This window comes from Canis lupus, chromosome 24, assembly GCF_048164855.1.
Source record: "Canis lupus baileyi chromosome 24, mCanLup2.hap1, whole genome shotgun sequence".
Lineage (NCBI taxonomy): Eukaryota > Metazoa > Chordata > Mammalia > Carnivora > Canidae > Canis > Canis lupus.
Window position 1 is genome coordinate 14,842,927 of NC_132861.1, and position 12,548 is coordinate 14,855,474.

General features: G+C 41.3%; 1 protein-coding gene and 1 long non-coding RNA gene across 7 annotated transcripts in view; one reads left to right on the forward strand and one right to left on the reverse strand.

Annotated features, from left to right (window-relative positions):
• Positions 1–1,504, forward strand: part of LOC140615797 (uncharacterized) — a 35,550-nt gene extending 34,046 nt beyond the window's left edge. The window contains exon 4 of the long non-coding RNA XR_012016279.1: positions 1,143–1,504. This is a non-coding gene — a long non-coding RNA (uncharacterized lncRNA). The remainder of the gene's footprint in view (positions 1–1,142) is intronic.
• The window catches only part of CDK8 (cyclin dependent kinase 8), a 136,507-nt gene extending 131,156 nt beyond the window's left edge, over positions 1–5,351 (reverse strand). For 2 of the 6 annotated variants that reach the window (XM_072795716.1, XM_072795714.1), the window contains exon 1: positions 4,547–5,346. In XM_072795716.1, coding sequence (XP_072651817.1) covers positions 4,547–4,674 — 128 coding nt within the window. In that variant the 5' untranslated portion in view covers positions 4,675–5,346. Of the gene's footprint in view, positions 1–4,546 lie in introns of all 6 variants that reach the window. The other 4 variants (XR_012016277.1, XM_072795715.1, XM_072795713.1 and 1 more) reach the window with 4 other exon arrangements.
• Positions 5,352–12,548: the final 7,197 nt, after the last annotated feature.

The window sequence follows — 12,548 nt, forward strand, 5'->3', positions numbered from 1 at the left end:
TTCTGATCATAATTAAGGAATTAAAACTGAGTTAAAGCTCCAAAGCAGACTGAATCAGAATGGTTCACAGGAGTGGGAGCAAGTGCTAGCCAGTAAATCCTGACATCTGAAGAAATAAAGATGATGGAATGCTACAGTAGTAAGACAGGTAAAGTAGCTGGCAAGTCTTTGGAAGTTAACTTCTTTTAGGAAGCTGGTAAGAACGCATGTTAAAGCACAACACTAAGAAACATAAAAGTGTATCATTGTTTAAAGTAAAATTTGTTTTAGTAGTTGTTTATCTCATCTTGCAAAAGTATTACATATTCATAATTTTTACTTTCTGAAATCATAATACTAGAAAAGATCTTAAAAATTATCAACTCAAATCTTCCAGTCTTACAAATAAGGAAACCAAGGTCTTACAAAAGGCAAGTGACTTGCCCAAGGTCATACTGGTAATCAATCAGAGGCTGAATCTGAACTCAAACTAGTCTCTCCAACTTAAGAGTTTTTCCCACTAGATAAAGAACTTTCTTAATCCCTTATTAGAGGTTTGGTTTCCCCTCTACACACATATATACACGTGTATATCTGTAGACATACACATGTATGTGTGTACATAAAGATACACCCACATATCTACATAAACACTTGCCGCACTTGAAAAAACCAGGGCTGTTCAGAAATGTATTAAAAAAGTATTTTTTAGGGATCCCTGGGTGGCGCAGCGGTTTGGCGCCTGCCTTTGGCCCAGGGCGTGATCCTGAAGACCCAGGATCGAATCCCACGTCGGGCTCCCGGTGCATGGAGCCTGCTTCTCCCTCTGCCTGTGTCTCTGCCTCTCTCTCTCTCTCTCTTTCTCTCTGTGACTATCATAAATAAATAAAAATTTAAAAAAAAAAGTATTTTTTAAATTAATTGAAAAGACTAGTACTATGATAAGGTATTCATGTTTTCTGAATGACCAACTAAAACACCAAATCACCATGTCTAGGTTTACATTTATCTTAATGTATTAATTATATGAAGCATAATGGTTAAGAGCATGGGCTCTGGAGTAAGAGACCTGTTTGTAATCCCCTAATTGCAGCTCTGACATTTAATTAGTCGTATAACCATGAACAAATTTAACCTTTCTAACAGTTTAACCTTTCTTACAGTTTCCTCACCTGTAAAACTGCAAAACAGAACTGTCCTGATACGGTACTTGTGAGGATTAAATGGATGATGAATATAAAGGGCTTTGCCGAGGACCTCGTTCTTACTCAATAATTTAGCTATTATCAATATTACTGCCTACTAATCTCTGCGTTGCCTACAAAAGTACCCCAACAAAAGTTTTCTTTGTATTTCTCACCCTCTCACAAATACAACCCCAATTATATAGTATCTGTTCTTCTGAACAGAGTCCAGCAAACTAAGAATACTATTTAAGAGAATTTCTTTTGCTTGTCTCTTTTAGAGATCACTCTTATCTCAAATTGATCTTTAAATTCTAGAAATGTCCAGTCCCTACAAATAGAGTTTAAAATTTAAAAATACAAACTGTTTTCTATCTTCTTGCACTTTTCCATTCTTTCGAACAAAATGAGTTTGGTTGCCTAAATTCTGCAAAGAGGAAATGCAACTGACTCAGAAAGAAAATGAATCTCCTTGCTTCCTACTGAGTACCGTACCCTTTTGGTGTTCAGACACAAAGGACACTCTCTATCTCATTTACGGTGACAGTGAGAGCAAATTATTTCCAAGATTTATTGTGCATTTATGTTTTAACTCTATTAGAATCTGAAATTAACACAATTATAAAAGACCCTTTTTCCATATATATAATCATGCCTCAAATAAAATATTTCCTCCTTCCCCATATTCCTTAAAATGTGAAGTTTAACATAACTGTAGGATCCTGGCAGGACTGTATTAATAACTCTTTAAGTGAAAGAAATGACCCTGAGAGCTGTTTTTATTTCCTGAAACTTAGTAATTTAAGATGCTAACTCCTCTGGTCTAAATTCTTTTACTACGTACTCATGTTCTGTGATGCTTGCTGGACAACCGAAAGGATACAACATTTACATATGTTCATTTTAATAGGCAAATATGTCTAAACAAAACCTATTTTATTGTAAATCTCAGGATTCTCTTTGAAGGTGTAATTGGGTTCCTAGAGTACTCTGAAATTTCAGTTACAGAATGTATAATTTAATTTGAAAGTAAATCAATACTAGAAACAAATTATTTCATCATCATCTTTTTACAAAAGATTAAACAGCCACAGATTTTATTTTACCAGGACTAAAATGCATTAAATTACATTTCACTGACATAAGATCAAAAGAACCTCATAAATACAATGCAGTATTTTACCAGAGGGAGGTTATAAGAAGCCAAACCAAAAATATTCCCTCTGGAAAACAAAAGCTGTCTTAAGTAATTTTAAAACTCTCTTGACATTTGATCCTTCTGTATGTTTTTAAAGTTCATCCTATAAACAAAATCATTAAAGGTTGCTGGAAAACAAGCCCAAAGAATTATAAAGTTATTTTTTTTTCCAAAATGCAATGCTACTTTTCAGCTTTCACAAATGCCTAAGAAATGTTCACATACTATATACATTTAGCTATTTTCAAATTGTATATTTCTTCTAAAACTATTCTTAGTCTAAATTAAAACCTAACCATGAGGTATAAAATGTGGTTAAAAGTACCTCTTGGCAATAAACAGTATCATAGGTTTAAAATAAAATATAAAATCAAAGTTAATAAATTTATGTATTTTATTAGCTTAAACTATTAATTTATGAAAATAAAACTGGCTTCTCTCAGAGAGATTAAAAATAATTTAAGGTCACCATAATTTTATAAAGCAGATGACAGACTAGTTAGATGTCCTACTATGTCTACTCTCATGGGATTGAGGATTTTCTGAATATGCCCCAAATTAGGTAATATTGGGGGAAAGGGATATGGTTTAAGGATTTTGAAAAATATTATATGAGAAAGGTGATTTTAAAAAAATGTTATTAGAATTTTTCAATTAAAAATATAAACAACAGAGTCAACAGCAGGCATCTCCAGTCTATGATTTCTCAAATGTCACCAGATTATCTTCCACTAAGTACTTTTAAATACATGCAGCACACAGAGTATCAAGTTTTCAAATCCAGACCTTTTGCAGATATCTGTACTGCTTTAATTGCTGCATATAAGCACTGAAATGCACCATACTAAATTTATTAGAATCGCTATCTTCCTCTAAGAGTCCCTTTTAAGGTATCTTAAAAAGATATCTTAGTAAATCTAAGAAAAATGTCGAATATACACTTCCTTTTCCAATATCCAGAATATTAAAGTATTTATAAATATGGCTCCCCCCAACTTACTTCAGCTTTATGAATGGTTTCATTTTTCTAGCGCTAATATAGTTCTGAACATACCCTCCTACCTAATTTGGGGAGGGGGGGGGGAAAAGCAATCATTTTAAATGGTGAAAGGTAGCTAGCAAATTAACAGTGATATTCAAATAAACCTACTTTGTTTACACTGAAATCTAAAGATTATATAATAAGCTCTGACATTATCTTTCCAGCAATTTTCCGCACGGTCTAAGGCGATAGAGACAACATACGTTTTTACAAGAGGAAAACAAGGAGTTAATAAAATATATTTTCCCCTCAACTAAGAATTGCCTTCTCTTTTGTCAATATTACACGACATTCATCTACTGACAAAGGAAAAATGAACACTTCACTTGCCTGTTTAAGAAACTAAATTGAGAGCATTACCAGTCGTAGACTTAATTAAGTTATTTCTAGGGGAAAATATTTAAAGCAAAGGGACTATTTACAGTTCATTGCCGACTGCTACATTTTGGGGGAACAGGCCTGAACAAGATAGTCCCCTATTTGTCCCTTGCCTTTTTTCCCCCACCACCCACCCTGCACCAAACCCCCATTGTTCTATGTAAAACTCAGGTTAATGATCTCTAAATAGCAACTGCTACGTTTATATCCGATTATCACTACGAAGAACTCTGCAGCATCACCTTTACCTGCTGCTTTCTCCCCCCCCCCCCAAATAAAATCCAAATTTGGTAATAAATCAATCACACCCCGGTGGGGGGCAAGGATCGCAGCTTCCCTTCCAGACAGACGGATCTCACTCCAGAGGCGTGAGGAAATCCCCCAGAAGGTCACCATAATAAATCGAGGCATCCCCCCCCCACCCACGACGAAAATCATTTAAGCTGACGTTTTACTACAATTCTTTAAAAATCTAGAACCGAAATCCTTGAAAAGTGTACAGCCCCTGGAGTAGATGCTGCTTCTCCCTATTAGCCAGCAAAGTAGAAGACGAAGGCGGCGGCGGCAGGCAGGGCTTCGCGTGGGCTTGGATCCCTCGTACGGCACTTCCTCCCCAAACCTGGCTGGCAGGACCCGATGCTGGTGCCGAGGAAGTGGGAGACCGGCACGCCGGCGCCCCAGCACCCCCCCCCCGCCCCGGGCTACCTGCCTCGGCCTGCGGGAGCGCCGCCCAGCGCGGACACCGGCACCGACACAAACACTCACCCATCTTTCCTCTTGGCTTTGTAGACGTGACCGTAAGTGCCGCGGCCAACTTTGCAGCCCTCGTATTCAAACAGGTCCTCGACCCGCTCCCGCTCGCTGCTCAGCTTCACTTTAAAGTCATAGTCCATTGTCACAGCCTCCGGGGCCGGGGAGCTGGGTCGGGGGGCCGGGGCGCAGGGGTGGGGACCGGGGAGGCACCGGCAGCCGCAGCCCCCGGGAACCCGCCCGCTCTACGCCCGGCGGCCGCAGCACCAGCCTGACTGATGCGGCAAGAGCAGGAGGAGGCCCCGCGAGAGCGCCGGGGACATCCAGGGGGGCGGCGGGGCAGAGGCCGGCCGGGAGGGGGGGCACGGGGAGGCTCCCCCGGGCGCGGCGGAGCGGAGGGACGAGGGCTGGGGGTGGGGAGCGGCGTCTCTGCCCTTGTCCCCGCGGGCTCCGGGGCGCCGGCTCTCCGGCTCGCTCCTGCTGCGCGTTCTGCTCCCGCGGCGGGGAGCGGCGGGGCGGCCGCGGCGGGCTCTCCTCCTCTTGCACTCGCACTCACGCCTCACCCGCTCTCACACACACGCTCACACTCACTCACTCACTCTCTCTCTCATACACTCAAACAGAAAGGCAGCGCCGCACAACAGCCGGTACCTCCTCAGAGAGAGGAGGGAGGGAGGGGACGCGCGGAACACGGCCACGGCTGTCGCAAAAACGTCGCGAAGGCTCCGGCTGCCTCCGGGCCTCCCCGCAGCCCGCTCCGCGTTGCCGGTCCGGCCCCGCTGGGGCCCGCACCTCGAGGACCGGGTGGAGGAAGCGGGGTGGCCACTGCCCAAAGCTGCCGCTGGATGAACCACGTGGATTGTCCCGACGGCGGCCAGGGCCCCAGACTACAATGCCCAGAATGCACGGGCGGCCGTCGTTGCCACCCCCTTCTAAGACTCCGCCCCACACGGTGGTAATACGGGAGCGTTGCATGATGGGATCAGTAGTCCCAGGTGAAATTAGTGGCAATCGCTTGGAGGAAAAAAAAAAAATTTTTTTTTTTTACAGCAATATCACTAGAGCGAGATTTGGGCCATAAACATAACCAGAAATTTTTTGCGAGGGAAGCTAGTTTGCATTAGAACCACATTTTGTGCCACTTCCGAACTCCAAGATATTAAAGGGCATTATCATTATCGAAAGTCTGTATGTTTGTAAACATCTCATCTCACAGACGGTTCTGTGTTCTTGTCGCTCACAATCTGATAAGGGCTGCACGATGATACCAACATGACACATATTACAAACGTCGGTAAAAGTGAGTCAATGAGCCCGAGTGGTCATAGTTTTAATCCTGTAACAGGTGACCATCTGAATGCTTCCCATCCATTCAGAGGGAACATTATTTTGAGTACAGCCTTCTGCACCACTGCCTAGAACAGCAAAGTTTAGCCATGATTACAGCAATGAATCTAAATGCATGGAAACTAAATTGTTGATCATTTTAAGTAGGAAAGGTGCCAGCTGAAGGTAGGAAAGGAGTCCTCATGTCTGATAATAATCTCTCGTTTTGTCTATTCCTTTTTATTTAGATGTGTATTTTAATTTATAAAAATATTTGTATGTGGGGGGCAGCCTGGGTGGCTCAGCCGTTTGGTGCTGCCTTCAGCCCAGGGCCTGAGCCTGGAGACCCAGGGTCCAGTCCCACATCGGCTCCCTGCATGGAGCCTGCTTCTGCCTCTGCCTGTGTCTCTGCATCTCTCTCTCTCTCTCTCTCTCTCTGTCTCTTTCTCATGAATAAATAAATAAAATCTTCAAAAAAATAAAAAATATTTGTATGTATTTTACACCAAATTTCCCCACTCTCCAAGGGGCATATAATCTCTCCCACCTTTAAACCCCCATAACAGGTTTGAATCCTGCCCCGCTGTTTATTAGCCTCCTGCCTCTGAACCCTCAGTTGCTTTCTTTGGGAAATGGAGCAATAAAAGGCCCTTAGAGAATGCTACCTGTTCTAGTCAGTGATGTCAATTGGGTGATTCTATAGCAGGACTCTTTCTTTGCATAAAGAATTAAATATTTTCCCAAATAATGGATTTTTTAAAAGATTTTATTTATTTATTTATTTCATGAGAGACACACAGAGAGGCAAAGACACAGGCAGAGGGAGAAGCAGGCTCCCTGCAGGAAGATGCGGGAGTGGATCCCAGGACCCTGGGATCACGACCTGAGCCAAAGGCAGATGCTCAACCACTGAGCCACCCAGGTGTCCCCCAAGTATGGATTTAGAATAGATTCTTTCAGAAAACTATATATTTGTGTTTATTAAGGGCTGTGCTTTTTTGCCCAACTATTTACTTATAGATCTTGAGAAACCAAAGCACCACATTGGGGAAGATTGTGAAGAAGCAAGGGACTGGGCTTGGCTCTGCACTTGGATGGGTGCTCTCCACTCATCTCCCGTATCACCTGAATATGATATTCCAAAACACTGAAGGTCCCAGATTTCTTTTGACTTGATCTACCCTATGGATGAAGGTATGAATTCCCCCTGAAGAGACTGGATTTCTTTAAATAAAAACTGCATTGGTTGGGGGCACCTGGGTGGCTCAGTCGGTTAAGTATCCAACTCTTGATTTTGGCTAAGGTCATGATCTCAGAGTCGTGATATCGAGCCCCAGGCCAGGATCCGCGTTGGGTATGGAGCCTGCTTAAGATTTTCTCCCCCTCCCTCAACCCTTCCCGCCCACTCTTAAAAAAATTGTATAGTTTTAAAATATTATGTGTTTATGTATATAAACAGACATAGTGAAATGATTACTATAATCAAGCTAAGTAACAGTGTTCTTACTATCAGTAATCTTGGGGCAGGAAAGGAAGCCAGCCTTGAAGTAGGGCAGAGAAAGCCTGCTTCCCTCTCTGAAGCTAGGGTGAAAGTTAGAGATCTGAATGCCAGGTTGGGAAAATATGGTCATTTGAGGTAAACAGACCCCTGAACACAATATCAGGATGGGGAGCTAAGGAAAAGATAGACATTAGAGCCTTTTTGGGAAGCTTGGCTAATGTGTTAGGAGCAGTAATATCTAATATCTGGCTTTAGGTTTTTCTTTTCTGTGTGGGAGTTCCCTTCTGTTATACCCAGGCTATCAGCCTGGTCTATACTGTGTCCATACTTGGAAGAAAGGAAAGGGCACTAGCCTAAGACTCAATTATGAAAGATAGGAAGTGGCCTACAGAGTCAAAGCAATGAGCTAGGAAGGACTGGACACATGTTAGGTTTCCAAAAACTTGAGGAATGGAATCTGTTTTTAGAATGGATTTCCTATAGGTCAAGGATGATAGTTCATACTTAATTGTTATTTAAATGAATTGAGCATATCAGGAACATGGAGCTGGTGTTTCAATTTTATTTTCAATTTCAGGTTCTACTGGTATCACATGTCTCTTTATGTGGTCACTGGAGGTCATGAGAGTGCAAAGTCTATGACCTTCACTAGTTCATATTCCAAAAAGTGTGCAAATAATGCTCATGCTTTTCATAAATATGGTTTTATTTACATTATAAATTTCATATCTCCAGTCTTAACATGCCTCCCAAACACGAGCCCCACAATTCAACTGCCTCCTGTTAAACCTAAGAGGATATTCTGCTGTCATCTCAAACTTAAAATTTCTGAAAATGATCATACAGTGCCCCCAAAACTCCCAAATCCAGTGAAGAACAATGCCAGGAGACAGACATTCTGTTGTTTTACTGCCAATCCTACGAGTTCAGGGCTTCATTAGCAGCACATTGTCCTTCATACTCATGCCAAATATGCCTTTGTCTGGCCTGTTCTCAAAGTCTGGATGCTTCCTCATACCATCTCTGACCTTTGTAGTCCTACCCATCCTCCAAGGTACAGCTCAAATGCTTAACTTAGTCATGAAGCGTTTCCTGGTTCTTACAACTGAATATGACCTCCCCCCTTTTTTTTTACCTCAGCCCTGGCACCATTATACTTAATTTGTAACTCATGTGGAAACATCACAGCTACTTTGTGTTTTAGTCATTTATTTTTATATACTTAAAAAAAAAAATCTGTCCGTTAATGAACACCTTAATGACTGAGTCTGACTTATTCATCTCTGTATCTCTTAAAGTGCCCAGAACATAGTTTGCATAATTATATTTAATTAGAATGTGTTTAATTGGATTGATTTCTGTAAAGGTTGAAATGGACTTTAAGGCGGCGGGGTGGGGGGGAAGAGAGATTAATCTCCAGGTTGATCACTTCTCATCTCTACAGCTTGTTTTCTTGTTCAATATTAAAATATGCTTTAAGCAGAAAGTATCTAAATCTTCCATTCTGCAGGTGGAATGTTCATCTTCATCAAAAAGCACATACTAAACATCTACATTTGAGTAGTGTTAGGCACAAGAAAGAACAAGTTAGGTCAATCAACACTCTGCCTTTTAAATTTTTTCAAAGAAAATACTAATGCAAAATTTCTCAATTAACCCTATATGCACCCAGAATATCATTTAAAACTTGGAAACAACCAGAACCAAAAAGCACTTCAAAAATAACTTTCTTTCTCCCCTTCATCATGTGAATGTCATTTGTTCTTATAGACTCATTTCCACATGACTGGAAAGATGACCACTAACAGTTGCTGAATTTGATATCAGATGCCTATAGTTAGAGAAGAACTGACTCTGTTTCTCAACTCCAGTTCTAAAAATCACAGGAAGGGCTCTGGGTCCAGCTAGGTCAGTGGCCCATGAAGTGTGCCCACAGGGGCAGGGGTGGATAAGAATACCCCACAGGGGCTCCTTTGTTCAGAAGGATGAGGAAGATGGGGTGAGGAGCTCACAAGAAAAGGGAGAAAAAAACTCTAAATACCATGAAGTCTCTGAAACAAAGCAATGTGATGGAAAGTGAACTGGGAGGAGATTGCTTCAAATTGGACGGATGGTCAAGGATTCTCTGAGGTGATGCTTAAGTGAGACCTGATAGATAAGGAAAAAAGCCTGCAAAAATGAAAGATCAGGGTAATCCACATGAATGGTGTGCCTCAAGTGCAAAGGCTTAAGCTGAGAAAGGATAGGAGCACGATAGGAGTGTCACGAGTAAGGGTGGAAGTTGTGTGACGTGAAGATAAAGAGGTAGGCAGGGATAAGATTATAATAGGGCCTTTCAGACCATAGTTGGGGGTTTGGATTTTACTTTTAGGGCAATAAGGAGTCATTGGAAAGTTGTAAGGGAGCAGCGAGATGTGATTTATAGTTTAAAAAGAATATCCTGGCTGCTATGTTAACAATGGATCACAGGAGACAATATTGAAAGATAGATTGGCAGACAGACAAGTAGGTGTGGGACTTGCTGCTCAGTTGGATGGGAAGTAAAGTTAAGGAAGGAATTGAAATGATTCCTGAAGAGGTTGACAGTTCCTGAAATGAGAAAGACTTTGAGAGGAACAAGTTTAGGTTAAAGCAAAATGCAAGACCAAAAAAAAAAAAAAGAGTGAGCAAGTAGACTCCACTTCTCAGTGATAGGAAGTGTGAAATATTGTGGCCATGTTTTTCAATTCTTTCATGGATACACATGAATCTGTGGATTTGGTGAAAGTTGAAGCAGTTCCTCTTCAAATGGCTTCAGTTTTCTCCATAAGTACAAAAAAAGCTTACCTCTCTGAGTGAGGAGACAGGAGTGGAAGGAGAAAGCAGTGATATCTTTTCATGCCTATGAAGACTCAGGTTTAAAACAAGCTTTGGGCAGAATGAGAGAGATAGCTGGCAAGGATATCATCGTGGGACTTCTAGCCAATGTCACGGGTCCATTTGCAGGTGCAGCCATGCATTTATATCAATATCCATCTGCCCTGTTGTGAGATTTTCATCACCAGCACTCAACAGCCCAGGTGGAGGCCTGGCAAAGACAGATGTTAGATTCATCCAGGGTTAGAGACTTGCCAGCTGGGTTTAATGAAAAGAAGATGAGGCGACAGAGGTTAGAATTATTGGCAATAGAGTAGTTAAAATGACAGACCATGACATTTAAGCTGGGAAAGGAGGAAAATGAGAACAGGATTTCCCTTTTATAGCATAACACTAGCTTGGAATTTTTAACTTAATTTTTTGTAGGATATTTAAAAAAATAATTATACTCATTCCTTGCTTCTTTAATGAGAAGCAGTATGAGAGCAAGACCCCATCAAATACTAAGTAAAACAGACAGCTGAAAAAATAATATAAATAACAGGTTAAGAATTTGTTTTTCTCTTATCTAATAGATTCCCATTACAGTGACTGATAGGGGCATCCCAAACTGAGAATGTCTCCCATTTATCAATTATGAATTCTGCTCTGTGTTCTCTAAGTATTAAGGAAAATTTACCTCTTTAAGTTGATAAACAGTATTATAATCATGTCCCTTTTTCTTCTATTGGATGCCTTTTTTGTCTTGGAATAAGCATAGTACTGTTTTTCAGTTTGAAATAAATTTCACTACACAACCGTGTAGCAAGTAATCTATAGGAACACAGTTTAGTTCTGTGTTCGGTTTTTCAAGACTTAAAATATTATTCTGGCTTCTCATTCTACTATGCTTCACCCTTTAGCTAGCTGGACTGTTACTCAGTCCCAATCACCAGAAAAGCCAAGTTTTTTCTGGCTGGTTCCTGTACAAACATGGATCTCCTGTGAGCCACAGACCTCACTTTCTCACACATAAACATGGTTAGGTCACCTCTGCAACCACCTGATACTTGACACCTGGGGCTCTTTGTTTCCATGCAACTTCATGCTTCCAGAACCTCTGGAACTTTTTTCCTTTAGTAGCCCTTCCCCCTCCCACCCAAGGTCAAGTTCCATCAGATATTGTCCTTCTTGCTCTAAAACGCTACATCCTGTTTAAATTTTAAAATGTTGTTTTATTTATATCATTCTTGTGCTCAAAAATCTTCAAGGACCCTGTGTGACCTTTCATTGCTGACAGCATGAAGTTCAAACTCCTTCATCTAATATTCCAGGAGCTGTATTTACTTTTGCCTGACATAGGAAAATGCTTTAAGGCAGCTCACATGGAAATGTCAGAAGGAGATTAAAATCATTAGCCCTGCATAGCTAATGCCTCCACAATCTGAGCTCTTCTGTATCTCTAGTGTAGCTCCTAGCCAGTTTCTCATAAGCTGTATCCTATCCCACTTAAAACAGTGGTCCTCAGCCTTGGGTGTTCATTGGAAATACCTGGGGAATCACTCCAGCAATTCCGACGTAATTGATCCGGGCTACAGCTGGGCATCTGGACCTTTAAAGCTCCCCGGTGATTCTAATGAGCATTCAAGGTTGAGAACCACCACATTAGAACAAGTTTATTGATTCTCCCTAAAGCATTCATCATTCCACTCCTTTCCCCATTAACACCTCCCACTTTTTTTTCTTCACTCTTCTATATCCTACCCATTCTTTGAGATCCAACTCAGATACTACTAGCAACTTTCCTTGTCACTCCAAGCCGATATTATACACTCATAGCAAGTACCTTGTCTACACTTATTTAGCATATACTTCTGCTTTTGTGTATTTATCCTGTGTTTTCAGAAGAATTCTAATGTGTGGAGGGACATATGCCAAAACATTCAGATTTAATTAGTCTAGAATTCGCTATGCCTTTTATACTATCTGCCATGGTGTGTTTTCTGGGAGGTGGTGATGATGATGATTTTGATGATGAGGAAGATGTTGTAGCAGATGCCAAGTCAAGCAGATGACCATAACCTTTCAGAGCGCTGACGTGGGGCTACATGTAGCGCTACCCTTAGGCTACTGGAACCCATCTTCCTTCTCACATGCAAAGCTGATGTACCTGGGAATTAAGCCACCCCACCTTAACAACTATAGGTGCAAGTATGAATGCTCTAGCTCTCATAACCTCTGATTGGGACCACACTGGGGTGACTTGCATTGTCTCCTGTGTCCTCTATGAATTTAGGTGAAAGGTGACTTAGCATCATTTACCTAAGCTCTTTTCCTTTGCAGTTCCACTCCCCT